This window comes from Peromyscus maniculatus, chromosome 5 (genome assembly GCF_049852395.1).
Source record: "Peromyscus maniculatus bairdii isolate BWxNUB_F1_BW_parent chromosome 5, HU_Pman_BW_mat_3.1, whole genome shotgun sequence".
Lineage (NCBI taxonomy): Eukaryota > Metazoa > Chordata > Mammalia > Rodentia > Cricetidae > Peromyscus > Peromyscus maniculatus.
This window is the reverse complement of record NC_134856.1, coordinates 27,583,103-27,609,185: the sequence shown is the minus strand read 5'-3', so window position 1 is coordinate 27,609,185 and position 26,083 is coordinate 27,583,103. Positions and strand designations below refer to the sequence as shown.

The 26,083-nt window shown below is 44.6% G+C and overlaps 1 protein-coding gene across 9 annotated transcripts in view; it reads left to right on the top strand.

Annotated features, from left to right (window-relative positions):
- Slc10a7 (solute carrier family 10 member 7) overlaps positions 1-26,083 on the top strand; it is a 231,452-nt gene that overhangs the window by 157,074 nt on the left and 48,295 nt on the right. For 8 of the 9 annotated variants that reach the window (XR_013051239.1, XR_013051237.1, XR_013051234.1 and 5 more), the window contains one exon: positions 10,198-10,233. Coding sequence is in view for 5 of the 9 variants with exons in the window: in XM_006971724.4 (XP_006971786.1) it covers positions 10,198-10,233 (36 nt within the window). In the remaining 4 variants the exon portion in view is untranslated. Of the gene's footprint in view, positions 1-10,197; positions 10,234-15,751; positions 15,859-26,083 lie in introns of all 9 variants that reach the window. The other variant, XM_076571962.1, reaches the window with a different exon arrangement.

The window sequence follows — 26,083 nt, the reverse complement described above, 5'->3', positions numbered from 1 at the left end:
TGCTGTGCTAACAATGGATGGATTGTTCTCCTAGTCCTAGGGAAAGTCACACTACAGATCCTTATTGCAGCATATGCCCACAGAGGAGGCCTGCAGGCCCAAATGAACCTTTGACATAAGATCTTGCCTTCGCCCCAGAAGCCGGTGTCTTTATAGTGTAGTCTCAGAAGCTGACCCTCACTCTGTCTCCTCCTGCTGCCTCCTAGGCCTGTTGCATACAGATAAGAATTTTAAGACACTTCTTTGGGTTTACTTGTCGTGTTTTAAATCTGTAAACATACAGAAGATTCACATGAAATTTCCTTGGAGAACGCAGGAAATCTTGCTGTGGGCATTAATTGTACCTTAGTTGTTTTTGTCAGCTTAATCTGCACAGAAAAGGCCAAGTTAGCAGCTAACTGTTTAATACAGGGGGTGAGTTTCCATGGCCAGAGAGAAAGAATTACTCACTTTAAAGGTAAAAAGAAAATCAAACGTGGTGGCATATATCTATAATTCTAACACTTAGGAGGTGGACACAGGAAGTTCCAGTGCTTAAGGCCAGCACTGGCTACATAGCAAGTTTGATCCCATATTTTAAAAAATGCAAAAAGAGAAATCATGCATTTTGACACTGTTTTTCATCATTAACATCTGTCATTGTGTAGGTGGTAGTCAGTAATACACATGTGTTTTTCTTTTTGTGGTTCTTCTTTATCTGCTTTGCAAGTCTGAATATTAGGACCCTAAATTCAGTTTGTTCAGTTCTACATTTTTATTTCCCCTCCCCACTGGTCCTTCCTCTCCCACATCATCTTTAGCAAGGAGTCAATTTTGGAAAAGAGAAGTTGTCCCAAGATAAGCAGGCTCTGTCTGGTGGCTCCGACAGATGACCTCATCAAGTGCTCTCTGTCTGCTGGCTTGGAGAGATGACCTCATCAAGTCCTGAGAACACTGACATTTGTGACTGCTGAATCTCCATCACTGACAAGTCCTACAGAAAGGGGACAGGATCAACAGCTGGAGTCTTGCAGATGTCACTGTGCATGCCCGGAAGGGGAAAGTGGATGGTATACACTACTAGCAAGTCATTTGATGTTCATCTGGAGGAAGATAAGGAGTTACAGAGGAATGTGCTGTGCTGTTCCAGGGATTAGCATGGCTCCACTGAAAGCCAGGTTATTAGAGAGAATAGCCTCTTGCACTTCTTTTTTTTTTTTTTTTGTGAAATATAGTTCTTAATCCAGAGCAACACTAAGGCACAGAGATCTGCCACTCATCGCCTCCAGGGCACCTGTGGCCATTCCTGTTTATTTACCTGTTGTGGTTGCTGGCTGTTTTCCAGGTACAACAGGCAAGTGGAATGATTCTAGCAGGGCAGCCTCAGATAATGGTCTGGCCCAACACAGCTTCTGCTCTAGGTTCTATATCCACCCACCCACTCAGAAGCTCACCTACAGACTGCCCAAAGAGGTTGCCAAAGTGAGGATTATAAAGTAACTGGTCTGGGGAATAGCCCGCTGCTGCCAGTTCTGAGACCGCATTCCAACCTATCAAGGGTCTAGATTTCAAAAGGACACTTATTGGATTTACCCATTTAAAAAGTAAAAGAGGAAATTGTGAATTGGACATCAGTTCCATTGGTCAGAACCTTACTTTATTTGAGTGATAGTGTCCAAGAATCAGTGTTATCTTTGAGGAACATTTTTTGATCATTACGAAGGATTATCTGGCTATCCTTTTCTTGTCTGAGGTTATTAGCCCTGTGATTATATTTGAAGAAAGTGATAGTGAGTTTGGTAACGTGTATGCTTAATTGACCCAATATTGACTAAGTTGCTGGGTACCTCCTCTGTTGGAAGACAGCTCTGTCTTGTCTTTTAGTATATTTTTGGAGCACAGACACTGCCCACTCTGTGTTCATGGCCTTTTCAAGGTTGTTTGAATAGAGTCTCCCTGAGGAGAAAGGGCTGGTCTGTCTTCCGCCCGTTAGAAAAGATGCATGTTCCCTCGCCGAGACAGTATTCTTTCCAGTGATGCTACCCACGGCCCATGCAGACATCAGCCTGAGCATCTGCGTCACCTGCTGGAATTGGGACTGATGAGATGGCATCAGTGCCTGCTTTAGCTGCTTGCCGAGTGACAGAAGCCTTTGCCTCTGACCCAGGAGTCTTGGCTCTTCAAAGAGTTGGCCAGACTCTGTCCTATTTTCTCCCTCGCTCCATCTCCCTCCTCTGCTCCCTTCTACCCTTCCTGTTTAATTGTCTCACAGTCATTTCAGTGCGGTGCTTCAGCCCACATTCTGTGCTCTTAACTTCTCCTCCTCTCCTGTGCAGCAGGGAACAACCTAGGTGTGCTGAGGATTCGGCCACTTGTGTCCACTGTCCTGATGCAGCATTCAGCTTCGGGCCCATATAAGCAGCTACTGCATCTCAGCAGGAGGCCTCGTGGACCCCTCACACTTATCTTGCCCAAGGAAAGTGAGACTAACCAGGGCCATCTTGGCCGAGTAATTGGCTCTGTGTTGTCTTGTTTGGTCAAGAATCACCTAATTCAGAAAACCAGGAAATTACTCCTCCTTCCTTCTTGCCACTGTCTCCTACCCTCAGCTAATTGATCCATCCATCCATCTGTCCACCCGTCCATCCATCCATGCATCTTCAAGGACTTCCCCCATCTTCGTCTCCTCTAAAATTCCATCCTCTTAGCTCACATCAGCTTCTGCTTAGAGTGTGGCATGTTGCACAAATCCTAAATTGCCTTGAAATAAAAACCCAGAGCCAGCTATCAGGGTGAAAGCTGAAAGATCAGAGAGGCAGAGCAAGCCACAGCCACCACCTCTTACTTTACCAACTCCTCAGCCTGAAAGAGCCGGGAAGAGCAGGGCGAACTCCTATCTCCTGCCTTATATTCCTTTCTCTGCCCAGCCATATCACTTCCTGTCTCAACCTTCCTAGTGCTGGGATTAAAGGTGTGTGCCACCACTGCCTGGCTCTGTTTCTCTTTTAGACTGGATTAATATCATGTAGCCCAGCATGGCCTTGAACTCACAGAGATCCAGATGGATCTCTGCCTCCTCGCGTGCTAGGATTAAAGGTGTGTGCCACCACTGCCTGACCTCCATGGCTGACTCTGTGGCTGGCTCTGTCCTCTGATCTTCAGGCAAGCTTTATTTCTTAGATTACAGACAGTATACCACAGTGGCAGGTTTCCTCCATCCCAGTCTTCCACTTTGCTCTCCTCTAAGCTGTCACCATGATGTCACCACAGTCTTGTCCTCCTCTCTTCTTGTTCTTCTTGTGGTGTCCCATCATTGACACAAGCCCAAACCCCAGGATGGATTGATTACTAGACCATTCTGTGTGTCTTTGGATTCTCAAGTTCATCCTTCCCAACCACACAGCCCACTGTACTCCCAGTTTGAGTTTCTGTGGGTTCTTCTCCCTGCCCCTCCCCTCCCCTCCCCGCCCCTCCTCTCCCCTCTCCTCTGTTCCTTCTTTTGGTTTCTCACCCTGACTGAGTCCTTTCAGAGCGCTCTGAGATTTTTGTTTTGTGTGCTCATCACATTATTATAGTTGCTTGTCTCTGGTCTCTGAAAACTTGGAGAAGACATGGGTGTGTTTGTGCCGTTTGTCATTGTATACCTCAGCCTCAAACAGAGCTAGTGTGTTTTTCTCAGGCTATATGATAGCCATTGTCGTTGTTGTTTGATTGGGTGGTTTGTTGCTTTGCGGGGAGCAGAGTCTCATTTAGCCAGGCTGACCTCACTGTTGTGTTGTGATGACAGATACACACCTGCACACAAGGCTATTTCTTCCTTAAAGAACTCATGTGCTTTGTTGTCAATGTAGTATCATATATTGTTAACTTCTTCATATGCTGTAGCAGGAATCCTAAAAGTTCTTATCAATAAAATCAAACCTGAGGCCAGTTATTGGGGTGAACACTGGAAGGTCAGAGAAGCAGAATAAGCCACAGCTACCTCACCTCACCAGTTGCTCAGCTGATCCTGTTTGCTCAGCTGATCCTGTTTCCTCAGACTGGAAGCTTCTAAGTCCTCATCCAGAATGAATATTAGCTGAACTGTGCTGCTCGAAAGCCTGAAAGCTTAACCAGCCAAATGCTTCTAGTTTCTGGTCCTCACGCCTTATATACCTTTCTACTTTCTACCATCACTCCCTGGGATTAAAGGCTCGCTTTCTGGGATTAAAGGTGTGAATCACCATGCTTGGCTATATCCTTGAGTCATGGATTTCTGCCTCTGGAATGCTAGGATTAAAGGTGTGAGTACCACCATTTTCTAGCCTTTGTATTTAGTGGCTCTTCTGTCTCTGACCCCAGATAAGTTTATTAGTGTGCACAATATTTTGGAGAACACAATACCACCACAACATGCTCCCCATTTTGTTTAAATTTAGGTATCCTTGGAACTGCCCACACCACTCTTTTATAATTTAATGCTTTGAATTTGTTGACTAGAACCACATACTGGCTGGCCAAAGCCTTGTTCCTGAAGGGTGAACTTTTCCCAGCTTTTTAACAGATCTTTATATGTTAGCCATAAGGCAAAAGCAGAGAGCTGGAGGAATCATTATTGTTACCTTTTCAAAGTTAATTTTTGCACTAATGTACAAATAAAAGAAAGGTATTGCCAAAGTTTAATTTTTAAAAAGTTAACAGCATGATTTCCTCACACATATGGAACAAATAGGCTGGACATTCACTCTTAAGGATAATCAGGCATCAGCACATGTTAAATGGCTCCTAAGGTGATAGTGGACATTTATATATAGGCCACCAGAAAAACATATTAAATGCATTTACATTATAGACAGAACTGGTTAGTTTTCATTACAGGTCAACAGAACAATAACTTTTAGGGCCATTTTTTTCCCACTACAAGACAAATAAATTGTATATATTACCAAATAAATTGTATAAATTATGTGTTACATAGTCAGGTCACTAGACAATAGTAAATAGGAGTCCAAGAAAGAAAAGTCTATCTGTCCAGGTAGCTGTGGAATCCTTGGGTTAGCTAGTGTCTGCCTAGGTAGCCGTGAGATCCTTGGGTTGGCCAGTGTCTGTCCAGGTAGTTGTGAGACCCTTGGGTTGGCCAGTGTCTGTCCAGGTAGTTGTGAGACCCTTGGGTTGGCCAGTGTCTGTCCAGATAGCTGTGAAATCCTTGGGTTGGCCAATGTCCGTCCAGGTAGCTGTGAGACCCTTGGGTTGGCCAGTGTCTGTTCAGGTAGCTGTGGAGTCCTTGACTTGGTCAGTGGGCTCCAGCTTCACACTGCAAGGACAGCCTTTTTGTATCATTTCTACGGATCAGGACATTTCTATTATGCAGTCTGTCCATCTTTGAATGCATCTTGGTGAGGGTACATTTAGAAGAAGGCTCAAAACCAGCCTAGGAGGAACCAAGGACTTTGACAGTAGGGAGACTCAATGTCAGCAGCAGCATTACTACTAAAGTATCAGGAGCGGAGAGGGCTAAAGCACCCAGGAGTCTCATTGCACCAGGCGTGAGTCAGTTAACAGGCTCTGTCAAAGAAGAAAGGTGGGCCTCTGGATGACAACAATGTTGATGGTTTGGGGTTTCAGAAAGTGTTTCCCACCTTAGCATGATGGCACACACCTTCAATTCCAGGAGGCAGAGGCAGGCAGATCTCTGTGAGTTCAAGGCCAGCCTGGTCTACAAAGCAAGTTCCAGGACAGCCAGGTCTGTCATACCAAGACACCCTGTCTTGAAAAAAAGGTGTTTCCTCTGATATTGGACCTTTAGTCAGGGCCATTGATTGGGAAGAGCAAGTGTCTGGACAAGACACAGCCACTCAACTCACATTTCTTATGAGGATGTACAAGAGGTAGACAGTGAGGACTTAGACCAAGTGGTCCCAAGATCCTTTGCAAAGCTGAGCTCCTGTCATTCTGTGTAGTCAAGTTATGCAGAAGGGACTGGGTGCTGGCCTCAGACATCAGTAACTGTAAGATCACTGGAACTGTTACAGCAAAACCTCTTCATGGGCTTTTCTTTAAAAATAGCATGAGAAGTTGATTTCAGTTTCTCTTTTTGTGAGTCCTGTTGCTGAGAGAGACATGTTACGGTTCTCTAGCTGTTACCAGGGCTTCCTTGTTTACTTGCGAGTGTCTGAATGACAGTGTCGGACTTGACACTCTTCCCTTTCCACTGTGGCAGGGGCTCTCACCGAGGTGTAAATGGATCTAGGGAAGTTTCCCAGGAGACGTGACATGTCCTTCATGATCTGAGTTCTCCAGTGTTGCAGCAGAAGGCTTTGCATGATACCAGCTGCCATGACCCTGACCTTCAAAAGCTGCAAGTGCTGGGCCTTCTCTGTCGAGAAGTTACTTAAGAAAGAGAGGAGAGAAAATTCAAGGGCCCTTTGTAGACCCATGTTTATTTGATGCTCTGTCTTTTAGTGTTCATTGCTAACACCACTTTAAATTTGAGTGCACACCTTCCCCACCTGTACCACTGATGTTTGCAAAAGCCAGGCTTTAGAGGACTGTATTAGCCACAGCACACAGTGCTCACTTTATGGTCTAGTTCATGTCATCAGAAAACACATTGAGTTTTTAAGCTCCTCTCTGATTTAACCCTTAAAATAGAACTCCAACAAAATGGCTTAACATTTATTATAAATATGTTAATTTTTCATTTAATTTATTTATAATTTTGTGTATGTATGTGGAGGGGTGAGGGGTGGGGCTTGTCACAGTGAACATGTGGAAGTCAGTTGTCTCCTTCCTCCTTTAAATGGGTTCCAGCCTTAGGAACTTAGGCCATGTGGCCTGCATCACCAAAGAGCAAACACCTTTACTCTGAGCCATCTTTCGGGTCACTGAAGACTGTATAATCATCATTCAAGAGTTTGGGCTCTGAAGTGAAAGAAACAAATGGCCTCCACACTTTCCTCTCTGTGTCCAAGGTTTAGCTCCTTACCTCATATAAGGATAATTATAGTGCAGAGCTCATAGGGTGGTTCTGAAGATTTCATAAAATAATAGACATAAAGTCCTTAGCACAGTATCTGACATGAATACTTAATAAATATGGGTTGTTATAGGTGTGGTAATAATTCTGATGACTTTACCCAAACTTAATAGTGCTCAGACCACAGCTGATGGCATTGGAGATGACTCAGTACCTAATATAACTGAGCAAGGGGTTCAGCGTTTCTAATAATCTAGTCATAGTTAATGAACTTGAACCACCCTTATTGAAAAATAATGAGGAATATTCAAGTCAGAATTATATGGTGCATCCTGTCCAGCAAATCTTCATATCTCAGGACTGAATGTTGTTAGTCCTTGGTAGAACAAGAAAGAAATTATTGTATAGGTTACTGCACATTTGGAGTTCTGAACAGAGAAAGCTCAGATACCTGTGTTGTGCTTTCCAGAGTGCAATCATCTCCGAGAGGCACTTATCAACTAGGCCCCAGGTTCTATGCCAGCTGCCCCCCCCCCCCCCCCCCCCCCGTGTGTTAGGGTAGAATTCGGCAGGAAGTGGTGCTGGTGGTAGAGCTCTGCTTCCAAGGGACCAGGAACTTAGAGCTGGATGATGCTGGCTCACCCCAACTTGTGCCGTCTTTGCTATGTGACCTTGTGTTGGGTTGCTTGGCCTTTCAGAACTCTTCTTTCCCCAGGTAGAGGAGAGAGCGAGCCGCAGTGTAACTCACCCCTTATGTCGGGGAGAGTCCCGTTTTAAAACATACATGAATGTGCTGAAGCAAAACAGCATCGATAGGATTTATGTTCTTACTAATCCCACTGGCATCTGGTTATTATAAAGAAAAATGAAATGGCCATCAGGAAGAACAGTGGGCCCTAGGCACTGTGTGACAGCCAGCACGCCATCAGCTCTAGTACAAATGTCACCAGAGTGCGTGCTCAGCCTCTCCTACACAGAAATGTCTTAGCCCATCACAGATGTCACGGCGTTTCTCAGCAGCGCCACTAGTTAGTGCTGGTGACAAAACATAACATAAAGCAAGTTGCTGTTGTGTTTGTTTGCGTTTAGGTGGATTAACAGGCCGAGGCCAGGACTAGTTAGGTTACAAGGCACTTCAAGTCCACATCCCACACACTGATCTATGAACTCTCTGTAACCGGGCAGCTTGCTTTGCTCAGAGGCCAGCAGGCCCCAGAGGCCAGCAGGCCCCAGAGGCCAGCGGAACGGCTCTCTACCTGCTTTGCTTCGCGTGTGTCTGTGCTTTCCTGCTCAAGTTCTCATGGCTGTGGGGTGCCTCGCCCTTCCTGGGCTAGCCCTTCTCCTACCAGATCACTTCCCATGAATTCTCCAACCCCAGTATCTCTTCCACCAGGAAACCTCCCAAAGGTAAATAATCACCCTCTTTCACACTACTTCTCTTACATCGGAATATTTGGCTTTACACCTCACTCTGTACTGAACTTGTCTCTAGGCTGTTAGCTATTGAAATATAGGAGCCGCGTTGGATTCACCCTCAATCAGCCATGAAGGAGCACAGAGCTGGTGTTTAAATGGATGTTTGATAAATGTTTCTAAAACTTATCATGAAGTTGAAAGGTTTAACAACCAGTTTGTTTTCACTTTTACATTACTTTGTAAAGCTTGGAATTCCACCTAAATTCCAAATATATTCCAAATCACTAAAGACGGAAGTACCTTTTCAGGCCTGTAAAGTTACTTGCTGCCAAAGTGTCATGGCCTGAATTTGATCCCCAGGACCTACATGGTGGAAAGAGAATGGGCTTCTATAAGTTGTCCTCTGACCTTCACACATGCCTTGTGTGTGCATGTGTACACGCAAACACACAGAATAAATGTAATTGTAAGAATGAAATCTAGCAGCCGTCTTTCTTTATTATTATTAAAGTTCTGGTGATCAAACTCAGAGCCTTGTTCCTGCAGGACAAACACTCTGCCTCTGAGATCCACCCTCAGCCTCAGGCAGTAGCCTTTCTAAATTCAAATTATTTGGGGTTGGTACACCTAGCCCTCCAAAATGTGAGTCATGCTTCATAGAAACCCATGGAACTGATAAAGCCACAATGCATGCTGTAATGAAGAGATTTAAAGTATGACCCTCCCACTGCTCTGCTCCCTCTGGCCACTTGCTTAAGTTCACACAGTAAACAATATTCATTCTATTATCCAATAGCAAAGCAAGTCTGTATAAGGATATTCACATGAGTATAAACTAAAAGAATCATTACAATTATTGTTCCCATAGTATACGTTTCTTATGCCATGTTCACAACTGTGTAGTAACAGCAAAGACCAAAGACTTCCTTCTAAATACCAAAAGGACTGTTTATGGGTGAAAAAGGCAGCCCTTGGTCTCTCTGTCTCTCTGTCTCTTACACATGCACACATACATTCAGACTCTAAAATTTCAAAGTCTCAAACAGAGTGCATTAATAAAAATATGAAATGCTTTTTCTTGTGTAAATCACAACAAAGCTCTGAGTAATAAAGGAAGAACTAAGACACATCCTTGTCTGCTGCTCTCAAGTGAAGCCTGTCATGTTGACTTCCAACTCAAATGTGTGCTTTTAAGCAAAGCTAAAAGCTTGTATCCTGCCTCATTGACAACAGCCTCAAACTGTTCCCTGTCATCGAAGAAAACAAATCTTTTGCTCATTTCTGCCTGGGGGAGGCAGAGGGACTGAGGTGGTCCTGTGTGGCTGAATTAGATGAAAGACTTCCCTTCCGCCATGGAGACACAGAGTCTAATCAAGCGAAATGAGTTTGGAGATCGCAGCTCATTTCCTGGGGGAGATCAGTTCACATTACAAAATCATGACATCTCATTCATCACAGCCGACGTGGTCTTTGCTCAGGAGAGGACCCCAACTGGGACTAACCCACCTGTCTTCTCTCAAAAAGGGGCACTTTACCCAAAGTAGAGTAGACGGCCTTGAGTGAGGGGACTTGCCAACCGCCAGGTTCCACCCCTGCAGGGCCTGTGCAGTGGAGAAGGGAGTTTAGGTTGAAATGGAGGGAAGGCGGTGTAAGGAGCACGGGCCTGTAACTTCAGTGTGGCCTTATCCAAACAGTCATTAGGCGACATCAACGTGATAGTAGCAGAGCCACCTCTCCTCATTTTGTTAGGAGTGAGAGGACTAGCGTGACTAGCGTTCCCACAAAATGGGGGAAGAAGTATGCTTTCTAGGCCAACAAACAATCATTCTCTCTCTTATTTCTTTCAGGGCATTGTCGTGACACCATTGCTACTGCTGCTTTTCGTGAGTACTTTGGTATTGCTTTTCATGTCTGTTATTGACATATTTTATTAAATACTATCTACTGGACTACAGATGTGACTCGGTGGTAGATGCCTTTCCTAGCATGCTCAAGGCCTGAATTTGCATCCTAGCACCATGAGGGGGAAAAAAGACCCCCCACCTCCCAAGCCTTCTTCAAAACCTTTAGTCCTTAGAATAACTCCGAAATCTGGATCCTTCGGTACAACTTGGTGACACGTTTTGATCTCCCCTCCCGGCGGAGCCCAGAGAATTATCCCTGAGACCCAGAAAATCCCACAGCCTTGCAATCCAGGGACAGCAGCTGGTCCTAGCGATTAGGCCTGCAGCTCCTGGGTAAATCATTAATTATCATAAAACAGTGACCTATGGCATGGATCACACATGCACTACTCATCCTTTTCTTTCTCAGTAAAGCTAAGTGATTAATAGTGACCTGGTGTTGGATCGTTTTTGAGAAAAAGAACCTTGAGCTAGGAGATCTGAGGCAGCTGAGATCCCAAAGCTGGTGCCTACTACAACTCATTCCCTAATCCTGGGAATACTACCACAACAGGTCCCGTTTGTAAAATGGAAAGCAGAAACTCCTAATGCAGTCCAGCTCTCAAGGACAACAAAATGTGCAAGTAGATCCAGGCCACTGGCTAACTCAACAAAAGTTGTTCTGAAAATAAGAAATGCTAATTAACTGTCTTATTTCCTTTGGCAGTAAGCATATGAGAAATTAGATGAAAGAGTATAATAGAAATTAATGTTATCTCATGCTGAGCAAAGCATATGTAATCATAAATGATACCTAAAATATTTTATGAACTGTGCAGTTTTTCAACACACACATCTTCCAAATATAAATCACTCCACTTCTCCCGGAAATGTAGTGGGGATGCATGTCTAGGAATGAAATGAAGCTGTTTGACTAGCACTATTTGTCAGTGAATTAAAACTATGGGGAAAATTTATTTAATTATGGTATAATTACCCAAGTTGGAATTCAATTAGAGTAATCGAGTGGGCTTCTTCATTCCTTACCAGCTGTGTCTGGAGGAGGAAAGGCTAGATATACTATCAAACAGTTGGATTCTGCATCTTTCATGAAAGCCATTACCTTCCAGTAATAAGCCACAGCCTCACCTTGCCTTCTGAAATGCCGGCTCCACTCTTCCAAGGTTGGAAGAGTCGTCAGATCACTTCCCTCAGCAGAATGAACCTCATGTGTTTGAGCTCCTGCAATTCAGAATAGGCAGTGGGTCAAATTATTTGCATTCCTTCTGAAGAAATGACTTGCTGCCTGCCTACCTGCACATTGGATATGAGGAACTGGAATTATCCACTAGTATTTTTTGGCCAAGATTTGGCATCCCAGTAGAAACTTAGCAGGAGCTTTCTGCAGGTACAAAATGCAGGTTAGTCTGAGAGTCACAGGGCAGGTATAGTGCCCAGCACCGAGCGCATGCACAGTAATAAGCTGCATATCCTAGGTCTTATACATTGCCAAATATGGAAGCCTAATTCCTGTGACTTAATCAAGAAGAGCTGGGGGAGTAGGGGATGTGGATCAATGGTAAAGTACTTGCCAGGCAAGCGCAATTACCTAAGTCTGAGCTCCGGAACCCATGTAAAAAGTAGAATGTAAAGATTCATGCTTGTAATCCCAGTGCCAGGAAGGCACATCCCAAGCTTGCTGGCTGACCAACCTGGCCAAACCAGGGAGCTTTGGAACAACAAAAAGATCCTGTCTCAAAACAAGAAAGGTAGAGCACAACTCGGAAAGACGCTGAGGTTGACCTTTGGCCTCCACAGTGTACACTCACACACAGGCAGAGTGTGCAGATAGAGTTTCAGCCACAGCTAGGGGGTTGAGCCCTGGAATGAGTGGCTCCCTATTAAAAACCCCTCACCCTCGTTCCGTCTGCATGTCATAACAAGACATCTCTCACTGATGAGTGTCTTAGCATCACGTTATCACAAGCTTTCCTCCACACAGAACTGTGAGCTTGTGAACCTTATGGTCTGACATTTTCAAGTGGAGAGACTCGAAAGCACTCCGAGCCCCTCAGCCAGAAGCCCTGTGCTTCCTTCGGAGCAGGGCACTCCCCCGTTGGTTCAAAGGTGCCAGCCTGCCACATCACAGCTGCTTCTGTGTTGCTTGGCTTTTAGATCATGTCCATGGTGCACGTTCCTTTTGCCTGTTTGGGTTATCATTCATTTTGTAATGAGAATTTATAAAACACTTGGGTTCCAAGTCCTGTTTACTGAGCGGGACACATAATTGAGAGACTTAAACTACAAACACATTCCAGAAAAGCTGTTCTTTTTCTCCACCTCTGTTAGGGGCTCTCGGGAAGATTTGTTGAAGCTTTAGCCTCCAACACACCCAAAGGTGGCCTTGTTTGAAATCAGCCATTGCAAATGTGATTAGTTCAGATAAGGTCATACTGGAAGAGGGTGGGGCCCTTAATCCAGTGTGATGTGTGTCCTCATAAAACAAAGAGACAAATACACACAGGGTGAACCCCAGTGACAATGGAGGCGGAGGTCAGGGTGCAGCATTGACCAGCTGAAGGAACACCAGGGGCTGCTAGCAGTCTCTGGGATCTAGAAGACACGACAGAGGATGTTCCTAGACACGTTTCTGAGAAAACATGGCTGCACTTGATTTTAGACCCACAGCCTCCAGAGCTATGAGGCAGTGTTTCTGTTGGTTTAAGCTGCCTAGCTTGTGGTCTGTTAAAGAGCCCAACGAATTAATTTGAGCCCTGGAAATTACTTTAGCATATTTTAAAGATGGAAGTTGCTTGGTATTCCCACACAGTTGCTAAGGAATATAGTTTTTCTAGTGAAATCTCAGTTCCCTGTATTAGTGACCTCCCAGAATATCCCCTTCACTGTCCTGCTCCAGTTGGAACCTGTCCTCTGGTTCACTTCAGCGGCCAACTCTTCCTGCCATGGAGCCTTGCAGTGGAGGAAAGTGCCGTTCTTACACCCATCACCTGTTCTGAGTCACTTCCCTGTCCTTCTGCACAATCGTCTACTTCCTTCGGAGGCTAGCATGTATCCACACTGTTATACTAGCATGTATCCTTGTTAGAACTGTGGAACCACGTCCTTCTCTCTGTCCGTCCTTCTCTCTGTCTGCTCTCCCTCTTGTTAGGACTGTGGAACCACGTCCTTCTCTCTGTCCATCCTTCTCTCTGTCTACTCTCCCTCTTGTTAGGACTGTGGAACCACGTCCTTCTCTCTGTCTGTCCTCTCTGTCCATCCTTCTCTCTGTCCGTCCTTCTCTCTGTCTGCTCTCCCTCTTGTTAGGACTGTGGAACCACGTCCTTCTCTCTGTCCATCCTTCTCTCTGTCTGCTCTCCCTCTTGTTAGGACTGTGGAACCACGTCCTTCTCTCTGTCCATCCTTCTCTCTGTCCATCCTTCTCTCTGTCGGCTCTCCCTCTTGTTAGAACTGTGGAACCCATGTCCTTCTCTCTGTCCGTCCTTCTCTCTGTCCGTCCTTCTCTCTGTCCGTCCTTCCCTCTGTCGGCTCTCCCTCTTGTTAGGACTGTGGAACCACGTCCTTCTCTCTGTCCGTCCTTCCCTCTGTCGGCTCTCCCTCTTGTTAGGACTGTGGAACCACGTCCTTCTCTCAGGAACAACTCCATCAGCATCTTTGCATTACTTTCTTCTCAGTGCTGCGTTGGGATCCCTCACTGCTGTTATCACTGTTCACATGCCTGACCTTTTAATAAGCCCCAGCCCAACAAGTTTACCTTCCCTCCAGCCCAGCCAGCTACCCAACGGGCAGACCCTTCATAATCACGTTTCCAACATTCTGTGTGCCCAGTAGCCCCTACATGCATAGTATCCGCCCAGGTCCAGAACTCTTCAGACTCACTGGGATGGCTGTTTCCTGACCCGGTCCTTGCTGCAAGGCCTCTGGCTGTGCTCCCCCTGCATTCATCCCTGCACCCCCACACCTCCCCTCCCCTCCCCTCCCCTCCCCTCCCCCCGGCCCCACGCTCTCTGGTTAGATTCCTGTGTCACAGACCACGTCAGCAGTCTTGTTCACCCCCTTGCCGCTCCATATCTGCCACAAATCACCAGTCCTGCTGGCAGCCAGCTCTGCACCGTTTGCCGTGGACCCAAACACGCCAGCGCCATCTTCACTGTGATAACTGCTCCTCCATGAGCTCGTGGCAGTGACTGTCAGCCGGTCTGACAGTTCTGATCTTCCCTGCCACACTCCCCCTTTGATTCTGGAGAATCATCTCACATTTTCTTCTTAGCGTCTCCTATCTCTAATGTCTCTCTTCACATCAGCTAATGCAGAAAGGGAATTAGATGAGATGAGAAACAGAAATTTTATCAGACACCCCCACCTGCACCTGTCACCATCGGCCTTGTAGTCTGCGGGTTGGTGGACGGACTGCCTTTGTTCCCGCCTCAGTCCAGTCCTCTTGTCGTTTGTGTCACAGTTTATGTACATTTCCTCTTGTTCTGTGTTATCAAGTTCTCTCTTATTATTATTTCTAGTGATGTGTTCTATAATACAGATCTTAAAAATTAAACTCCACCTTGTCCCACTTGCACTCCATCTTGTATTTACAGAATGAAATGTTACTTAAACCTGCTCATTGCCCTTTTAGTAATGCAAATTGAATCCTTAGGTGCCAGGAACAGTCTCCTGCCATGCATAGAGCAGAAAGCAGAGCGGAGGTGTCATTACTGCCATGGTGGTTATGTCACAGGAGAAAGAAACAACCAAGTAAAAATGCAGTCTCTGTGATGAGAGTGAGTGCCACAGAAGAGAATACAGGGCCTGAAATGGCCTAGGGAATGGGAGGAGCTTGCTGTTTTCATTAGTCTGGAAGTGCAGACTCACTGGGAAAAGTAGTGTTTGAGCAAAAGATAAAGAATTGAGTGTTCCGGTGCCACCAGTGCAGCCAACACCAAGGCATGGGAGACTTTGGACTTGGAGGTTTCATTTGAGAGAAATAGGAAATAACTGAATGCATTTTGATAAAGTGATGCTTGTTTTTTTCTTTCCTTTCTCTAGACAGTGTCTCACTATGTAGTCTAGGCTAACCTTGAACTCTTAATCCTCCTGCCTCAGAATGTTAGGATTATAGATGGGTACCACCACCATTGGCCTAATGATTCTGGACACTAGGCTGAGAATATCTAGCCTATAAGAGGATGATGGTTGGAACAGGATGACCGCTGTAAAGGCATGACAGATTATTAGTTTAGCCCAAAGTAGTCGAAAGTCTGGTGGGGCGTAGTTGAAATACAGAACTTGATCAAGTAGAACTGAAAGGGGCAAAAAGGTCAGGGGTAACTGCAAGCCCGAGCCTCTGCAGGACTGGAGTTACAGTTTATAATATAAGGAATTGTGTGGGATGAGCATGTTTAAGGAACTCACAAAGAGTTTGCATTGCACGTTTAGATTGAGCTGCCTTCAAAACATCCAAGCAAAGATATAGATAAACAATTGATTGTATGAATCTGTAATTCAGGGTCCAATCACCATCCACTGTGTTCGTATTGGTCCTGTCCAAATCATAAATATTCACTGGGAAGAGCTCAGCATCAAGGACAATTTCATGTTTAACTGGGAAAAAAGGTAAGAACGGAGGCAAAAAATATCACCAAGCTATATCAAGATGTAGAATATTGTACTATTAAGAGATCCACAAAGAAGGCCAAGGGACACCCATTTTGCCTTGGAGGAACACCAAGAGATTTTGATGCCCCAGAGTGTAGCTGAGAATGTGTTTCAAAATATGTATGGAGTTAAAATGATGTGGCCACTGGTTTAACAAGATGGTTGTCATCGGTGGCCTTAACAAAAGCTATTTGCATAGAATTATATAGTCAAAGCTTCGTTGAAATGTGCTTGGGAACGAATAAAAGAAGAAACATTAAGATCAAGAATAATTGATAACATTGAGGTTAATTTTTTTAATAAAGGAGACAAAAACATCAACAAAGTTAATAAAGGATTGAGAGGTTTTTTTAGGTTGAAAAAATTAGTTACATATTTGTATTAACAAGATCAATCTAGTTGTAGAGGGGAAATTTGCTCCATAACGAAGGCAAGGGAGAGTTGTTGGACCCACTCTTTGAATGGAGAAAGAGAGCTCTGTGCACAGAGGATGAATGCTGGCAGCCCCGGCCAGAGAATCCAGCCACAGTGAGCCATGGCATGTGAGCAGAGGTGCCAGAAGGTTAGTTGATAGACTCAAGAGCACAAGTCTTTTCTGGCTGCTTTGTCTCCTGTGGGAAGTAGGAAATAAGGCTAGTGGTGGAGAATAAGAAAAGCAAGGAGGCATTGGAGTGTTGACAGGAGAGGAGGTGTGAAGTCGTTCTGTGAGGAATGCACAGTGCATTGATGTGCAGGTGCAGCAGGCGCAGCAGGTGCGGCAGGTGAGACAGGTGCAGCAGGTGCAGCAGGCAAGGCAGGTGCAGCAGGTGCGGCAGGCTGGCGTTCTGAGAGAGATTTATAACTATTTTATACAGAGTACCATATTCATCTTTCTCTTGTACTACCATTCTTAATTGTTCTGAATTAGGATTTTGGAGACATCTCCATCTTTCTCCATTCCTCTGCTATTTAGAGAATAGTAGTGTAAGTGTGCAGACGTACACACACATACATATGAGGAAAGTATTGTCAGAGCTGACTTGTAGTTGTGGACATCTAGATGTTCTACCATCTCCCATATGCTGTCTGAAGAAGTGAGGAGGCCGGCGGTGTGCTTCAGTCTGAGTCCAAAGCCTGCAGACCGTGAAAGCCAATGGTGTCGCTCTCAACCTGCCGCAGAGCACAAGTCCTGAGGACTAAAGGGTTGTGGGTACTGGGATTCTTAGAGACTAGAGGCCCAAGATTGAGAAGCTTTGTTTGCAGGAATAGAAAATGGGCATATCCCGACTTACGGGAGCAGTGGTGCACTCTGCCTTGTTGCTTTGTGTAGCTTTGTGTAGTCCTCAGAGGACTGGATTATCTGCACCCATGAAAACAGACCTGTCGAGTGTGAAGTTGTTCCAGAAACATCGAGATCCTTCTCGCAAGTAATGTTTAACCAGTTATTTGGGCAGTCACTAGCCCAGTCAAGTTTATTATAAACTTAACCATAACATGTTATCCTTAGCATTTATTACTATATAGCATCTTAGTCATTTGTTAATTTGTTTTGTTTCGTTCTTTTTCACTTAAAATGTAAAGCCTCATGAGAATACAACCTTAATCTGGTTTTGGTTACTGTTGTAGTGGAAGCCACTCCAAAGTTTTTGTTGTTGTTGTTGTTGTTGTTTTTCTAATTCATAATTGCATGAAAGAATAGATCCGCTTGCTCAGAGAGTGATGGGGATATTTTCAGTGAGGGTAACTGGTTTCCTGATATACATCAAGATACATCCTGCTGATACAGGAATCTGAGGATGTCCTTGAGAGTGACGCTGCCTTTCTTGGGTTCTTGGTGAGCTTGCCTTTGGGGATGGGGGTAATTGTCCCAGGAAGCAGCTGCCAAAGCCCCTGAGAGCTAGTGGTTTTAGGGTTCTCTTGTGAATTCAAAGAATGAAATGCGTGGAACCACACAGGGTAAGCGCTTAACAGGGGGGGAGCAAGCAGAGAACTCCTCTACAGCAGGAGGGGTCCCAGGATGTGGGTACCACCAAGCTGTCAGGATGGGGGCTTTTAAAGAACTTACAGCAGACACTGGGGTGCGTTGGGGGGCATTGAGCCTGTCAGTCCCACTGGCCACACCAGGGGCTCGAATGCCTTGGTCTCTTTTGTAGTAACTTTTCTTATGAAACAGTGTTATAAGTGATGAATGTCTAATAGATTTTAACTTCTACCCAGCCAGGAGTTTGCATATCCATTCCCTTATCTCCAGCGTCTGGTATTTTATAAATTCTTGTTGAAAGGAGAACAGGAGTGCTGAATGGTGGGTAATTTGGTGGATAAATGAAAGATTAGGAGGTCAGTGTCATAACCTGACCCAAACAACCCTACCTTTCATTTACTGGGAAAATAAATTACACCTTTTTCAATATTAAATAAACTAACCATTATTTTACTCAATGTTTGGGAACCTAACTGTACACTGTGAATATTAGAAAGATCAATCAGACATTGATCTTTGACTCATAGAGCTTTGGTTCCAAAGGGAAAAAAAAAGGATGCATGCACAGATAATTAGAAGTCAGGGTAGAACTCTTAAGCATCACAAATATTAATAATATAATATTCTAAGAATTGCCTAAACAGGAAACATTTCATAGCACAGAGGTAATTTTTTACATGAATTCTATGTCAAAAGAAAATTTTTATTTGAAGAGCATGAGAAGTATGCAGAAACTTCTGATGTTTCTCAGGGAATTGCCTTCTCACTTCAGGTCTCTTCAAGCACACAGTCTGGCTATTGATGTCCAGTGTCACGTGTGATGTGCCCGTCTTTCCTTTCTTTGTGGTGACTGTCACTAACCCTGTTAAGTAACCATTGTGGTGTCTGTCCACTATTCAGTAGTGTATAACAGACAAGGTTGACGGAGACAACTTGTTGCATGGTGGCTATGGAGTGGGTGCACTCCATCAGGAAGTGGGGCACTTCTGCCCCAGTTATTGTATTAGCCCATTTCATATGGCTTGGCTTCTCAGCAATCTGGCTCTGCATCAAGTAGATGGATATTTATAGGTCCCCGTGGCAGTGGAACACGTACATACTCAGACATATGTGTAGACACCGCACGCATGCGAGCCTGTTTCCACCTGCCTGTGTTTCATTGATCGGACTGTTTCTACTGTTGGAGTCCCTTTCGAGAGCTCTGAAACCCAACGTGTGTGCCCTCTCACAGCACTGTACGAGAACCCGTGTTTCTCCAAGTGTCTTGATTGCTTCCCCTTTGCTACAACAAGATGACTGACAGAAGCCGTGTCTGGAAGGGAAGGCTTATTTAGGTTCAGAGGTCAGGGGTGCACCCTGTTAGGTCCCGGAGCTTGAAGAGGCGGATGTCGCAGTCCGGAAGCAGAGGGGGACGGATGCCTGCACTTAGCTGTTGTCTCCTGTCATGCACTGTGCGGCCCGTCCTCCAACCCCGTTAGCCAGTCCGGATGATCCCTCACAGACTGGTGTAGGCTTGTCTCTTCAGGGGTTCTAGAGCATGTCAAGCTGACAGTCCTGTCCACTCTACACCGAGGTAGTGGGGCGGACAGAGTGAGGTTTCCTGAGGAGCTGTGACTGCAGGCTCGGTTTGCACAGGCAGACAGAGCCGCTTTAGATGAGAAAATGGGTCCCAGCTGTTTCCTGATTTCACCAGGCTGCACAGCTGGAAAAGAAGGCGGGGAGGGGTCCGCCCTGGTTGAAGGCTCTTCCTGGTTATGTTTAGGAAGCCTGACTCTTTAGAGACAGTTCTCGGGCCTATTTCTAGCACTCAGTTACTATTTCCTGAACAGTTATAGTCTATACGAGACACAGAAAACATAATTACTGACTCGAAGGAGCTGAACACTTGTTTGGGTAAACAGAAGTCAAGAATGTGGGGAAAATTAGAGAAAACATTAATCACCAGTCTCCGTGATTCCAACTGTTATTTAATAGGAGTTCGTTGAAAGGAGGGCCTAGTTGGAGTGGTCTCTGAGTCTGCAGCCCTCATTCACTTCCTGCTAATTGCCTGCCTGGAATAGAAATTTCCGCTCTCCGTCCTATCACTGTACACAGAAATAGTTGATACTGCTTGTCCTGGGGCTTTCACTGCTGGGATGAAACACCATGACCAAAAGCAGCTTGGGGAGGAAAGGGTTATTCCACTTGTCCTTCTGGGTAGCAGTCCATCACCAAAGGAAGTCCAGGCAGGAACTCCAACAGGGCAGGAACCTGGAGGCAGGAGCTGATGCAGAGACCATGGAGGAGTGCTGCTTACTGCCTTGTTGCCCATGGCTTGTTCAGCATGCTTTCTTATAGAACCCAGGACCACTAGCCAAAGATAACACTGCCCACAGTGGGCTGGGCCCTTCCCCACCAATCACTAATGAAGAAAATACCCTATAGGGTCACTTACATCATGATCTTATGGAGGCATTTTCTCAATTGAAGTTCCCTCCTCTCGGATGACTATACCTTGTGTCAAGTTGACATAAAACTAGCCAGCACCCTGCTGTTGATGTCATGTGTGATAATCATTATTTGTATATTATGTTCCCAATTATGATGGCATAATCGATTGTCAGATGAGTGGGATGTACAAAGTGTTCATAGTTGGAGAGCACATAAAGAGGCACCAGCTGTTTGATTGTCCCCCTTGAGTCACACTGAGATGTTTCTGCTCAGAAATGCCTTAAGATGAATCTTCTCTCAAAACTGAGATAGCTTGTGTGTTGGTCACACAAAAGTTGTTCTCAGAGACTTTTCTGTGGAACCTATTGTAAATGCTGTGTCTCCTCCCACTCCCCACCTCCGACACACACATGCCTTCCTGCATCACAATAAGGAGGCAGGATAGCCAAATCACCTGGGAAGTACTTTCAAAAACTCTAGTAACGACAGTGATAACACCCACTCTGAAGGGCCGCTGGCCCATGCCAGCTCCACTGCTGGCCTCTAGCTTTCCTGGCCTAGCTAGAGTGACTCAAGAAGGAGCTTTGGTCAAGGCTTTCCAATGTTCTGCTCCTGCCCCAGCGCCTGGGGTGCTCCCTGAGCAGGGAGGAGCACCAGAGTAGAAAGACACTGCCTGCTTGCTGTCTCCACCCCACCCCCGTGTCCCCTTCCGAAGGAATTAAATCCTCTTCCTGTTTAAGGGACTATTTAGCAGGCCTTTTGGTTCCTTTACCAAACTCCAGATTTGATAACATGAACTATTTGTTTGGAAAGTCAGAAGCAAAATCCGTTCCTAGATACCTCTGCCTCCAGTCTCTACTTCCGGTGCATCTTAGTTGAAGTCTGCATGTTTCGAACAACTAGAACTTGTAACTAGTTTCCATCAGGAATGGGGTGCAGCTCAGTGGTACAGTGTTCATTCTCCCCCGAAACCAATCCTCAGAACTACCCCAAACACATTTCCATTAAAGTAATTGGAAGTGACCTTTTCATCTTACACTGAATTAGTATACAACATAGGTAAACATGAAGGAGGTTATGCTGAATGTAGACAGACAAGTGCTGCATGATCTCACATGAGAAAATCTAAAGCCATCAGACCAGAACCAGACTAGAGTGATGAAGGCCAGTGCAGCTTACAGTTTTAAGAAGACTGTTGGAGCCTCGTGATAGCATGGTGACCTAGTGACTCACTGCCTGATCAAAACTGGTTAAAAGAGTAGTAGCTCTTGGATATTTTTACCACATACACAAAGGGAACCGATTGCAGGTAATGTTTATGTTAAATAGCCTGATTATGACGCTCATCACACACTATATACACTGTCATTACTTGGTGTGCCTTGCATATATAATTTTGTCAATTATGCCTCAGCAAAGATGAAAAAAGATAAATCACTGTAAAAATGAAACCATACTTTACATACTATTCTATCTATAAAAAAATATTTTAAACCTATTTTATTTCTCAGAGGAGAAAAATACTATGCATTTAGCTGTAAAATAAAAGATCATTTTCTCTACTCAATATATTCTTTATGCAGTAACCCAATTTTAGTTTGATGTAAACAACTAAATAAATGTGACTGCCTAACAACCATATTCCTCACTTTGATTAAAAAAAAAAAAATCCCAGTCATTTTGACATTGAACATGTCACCTGACATACACTAAACTCAGCCTCAGGACGTCATCAGTGAAGTTTGCATGCACCCCTGTGAGGAGGAGCAGCAGAGGGAGGAAAAGACCATGGAGACGCTGAACTGTTGTCCATAGGAAGGGTAGGAATTGAGAAGGAAGACATCCCTGTAGTGCTGGTCTTCACAACAGGCAGGAGATGGGTATTTATGCATGTATTTACAAGAAAGTCAAGTTCAGTAGTAAGCAAGGCCTCCCTTCCTCTTCCCCCAGGGCTGGGCCCTGTGATATGAGCTAGAAACAGGGCAGTGTGTATGTGTGTGTAAATCTTTCACTATATCTCAAACCACTTCTTACTGATTTTCCATAAGAAGAGATTTGGCTGGCATTTGCCATCTTACAGTATAAACTGTACCTAGCTCTTTCTATTGTTCCTAATGGAAGCAAAGACCAATCATCAGGAGTAAATTATTGAATACAATAATGTTTTAATAGCAGAAAAGAGACACAAATAGCAATGCCTGCAGCTAAGGAGAAAAGAGGCGGATCACTCTCCAGAACAGGTGATGACCCCATGCGTTAATGACATTTTCCAGGTGAGCCCACTTTCAGGAGTGATAAGGCTCCCGTTTCCTAAAGTTGGTTGGTAACAGAGTCTGCAGATAGTCAGCATCTCTCCTTCAGAGCTGTCATGTGTTTCTCTTCCTGAACCTGGCTACTTTGGACCAGTAATCTTTTACTCTCCAAGCAAAATCATTATTAAATTGAATGTACTAGTCAACTGTGCTTCCACTGAACTGTGCTCTGCCAGGTTGGAGAATTAAACGCTAAAGCCCCAAGGCATCCATTGTGTGTACTGAATTAGCTCCCTCTCATTAATCCAAGCTGGTACTAGTTATGTATCATTCTTGGGAGTGTTGAGAAGAGGCACTGAAGCGATTCTCTGTGTCCTGTGGCTCAGTCATCCACCCCCTCGACTCCCACCCCACCAGCAAGAAAATGAGGGCACAGCTTTGGCTTCCACTCCTGTTGCCTCGCTTACCCTCTGAACCTTCTGGAATCACTGTGCAGGAGAGTGGAAGGCTTTGGAGCTATACCTCTGCGTTCACATCCTGCTTTTGTCACTTTGTAGCAACAGTGACCATGTCCAATTTGTCCAATTAGCCACTGAAGTGAGATTAATAGTTAGACCCATTTCACAGGGTTCTGTGAGAGTCACACTTTGTAACACAGAGTAAGCATTTAGACCAGCCACATAGAAGTCCACCATCAATGCCGCTGTTGTACTCTTAGGAGATGGCTGGGCAGAAGGAGGCCAGACGGATCCTTTCTTGGGTCTGTGAGTTACCTACGACTTTGGAACTGACTTTAGAAATGTTAGGAGATCGCAAAGAAACAACTTCAGGCTTCCTCTCTCCCCGTGTGCTGTAAGCATTCAAAAACTGACACAGATCTTGAACACCTGGTGCAGATTCTCCACGTGTGAACCCAGTAGCACCCGCACCTGGAGCCTTACCAGGAGCTCCGGTTCTTCCAGAGGCGTCTGTGTCGCTCAGATGTCTGGCCAAGCAGTCTGGCCCAGCTGGCCCTCCTGTTGTTTCTGAGTGTTTCCCAGTTGTAAACCATTAGCAAGACAGTGTTCCAACCTTCCAATGTGTGCACTTTCCCTGGAAAGACAGATCTGGAAATGAGCAGTTTGGGGTTCATATTATAGGGTGATGGCCAGGTCTGCTCACAAACATCTTCTCTTTGATATTTTTATTCTTTTGAGAGTTTTACACATGAGTACTGTGCTTACTTCATTTCCTCCCCTCTCTCTCCATTCCAACTCTCTCCGTGATTCCCTGACTCCCTCCTAAATTCATGACCTGTTTTTTAAATGCACGCACGCCTCTCTTTGTTCCCTACAGGAGTGATTGAACATAAAGGACTTAAATTCTCATATATTGAGATTTTATGTATCATCTCTTCTCAGTATAGACTATGAAAGCTACAAAGCTAAGCTCCTTGTGACTTTTCTGCTTTAAGGTACAATATTTCTTCAAGAAATTAAATGATAACTGAGTTGTTTGTTTAATGTGCTATATCTTAAAATTTGGCAGTAAAAGATATGTTGTCTCTGGGAAGCCCAGGCTACATGCTTGATATGAGTTAGTCCTGAACTTGCAAGCTTGTTCTGCTAATAACTGGGACTTCTGCTAGACACATGGCGGAGGAAGCTGGCCATGATTCCCCGGGTCCTTTTGTCCACATCAGGATCCTCGTAGAAATGTGAGGAAGCAGTTTTTCCCACAGTGGAGATCAGGTCTGCACATGGAATGGTTGGAACCTCTCCTTTTCTTTCCATGTTGTAATGTACTGTCCTGTGCCAGATACTCCATGTCCTTTCCTCTGATGCCAGTGGCATTAGAGACCTCCCCAGGGACACCTTTGAATCTTTGCACTGATTGCACAGTAGATCTTGTGGCCAAGTCGAAAGAAAGGAAGGACTTAATGTCACATCAGAATCCAGCACTGAGGTTGCCTTCCTTTCTGAGCCAGCATCTCTGCCTCCCTTCTGCCTTTAGGAACCTAGTTAATTACATCCCTAGATAGCTTGGCCTCCTCGATCATCTGGACAGGACCTCGGAGGAGGGTCATTCTAACCTGTGTTTCCAATCAAGTGGTTCAAAGGTCTCAGGTGTTCTAGAGGACAAATGGACTCTGGAGACCCTAGATGGCTTCCTCATCAACCCATTGCTGTGTTCTACTGCCTTCTGTTAATGTGGGGTTTCTAAATATTAAGTATACAACAGCCTAGTGAATGAAAAAAATTAAAATACATGGTATTTTAAAAATGTTATTGAAATGAGTTACCTTTATTTCTGTGCGGTTATAGAGGGAATATGGCAACTAAACCAGCTAGGAAAACACTCTACTATTGATCTACATATCCCTAACACTTACCCAGTTTTAAGTATGAATAAAGTTAGGTAGAAAGAGGAGCCAGGAATGCGTGAACTGAGCCCTGAGATTCCGGGCAGGGATTGTCTTCACCCAGCAGTTATAACTGAATTCTGCTGCTTCTCCAGACACTCCAAAGCTTGTGAACACAGCATCAGACTGGTCATCCAGAACTTGGAGAATTTAATATTTGAAGTTTATTCAGTACCTCAATCTTTTTTTTTCCTGCTTTCAACCATTGCATCAGGAAGAAATCTAGAGTTAATTATTTGTGAGGCAAGTATATTTGTTGAGCACTCTGTGCTCAAGGACATGCTTGATATAAAATAGAGTGTAATCATTATCCTGACTATTCTGATTTTACATAGAAAGTAGTCCCTCCAGTTCAGTGTTGATGGATCAAAGATGCTGTGTACACATCTTCCTCAGCCTCACTTTGACTCTCTACATTTTCTTTACTTTATGTTGGTTGTACAGGAAAGGGGCCAGAAGCCACAGTTTGGGGAATGGTTAAATCGATGGCCAGTGGTCAGTGCAGAAGCTGGTGTTCAATGAGCAAAGGTCCCCTGATGGGGGGACACAGTCTTGGCATCTTGAATGTATAAAGATTGCAGCTAAGAATGGTAACAAATTTTATGAAATTTATCAGAATGAAGAAAAGACTTTTTAGGTTTTTTTTTCATTATTGAAAATAGATTTTAATGGAATTGATTTGAGTTTCTCCATTTAGATTGATGTTGGCTTGCTGTAAATTGCCTTTATTATGTTGAGGTATGTCTCTTGTATCCCTAGTTTCCTCAGGATTTTTATAATGAAGGATGTTAGATTTTGTCAAAGGTCTTTTCTGCATTTGTTTATTTGGTGGATTATATTTATATAAATGGACATTTCCTGTCCCAAATACCTGGTCCCAAATACTCAGCAGCTGCTTCTCAAATAATTGACTCAGAGGCTTAATATAAATTTTAAATGCTTGGCCGATAGCTCAGGCTTGTTGCTAGCTAACTCTTACACTTAAATTAACCCATATTTCTATTTATGCTTTGCCATGTGGTGGTACCTTTATTAGCATGGCACGTTTTTCTCCTGCTCCTTCTGTATCCGGCTGGCAACTCCTGACTCCACCCTTCTCCTTCTCATCATCCTTAGTTTAGTCACCCTGCATAGTTCCTG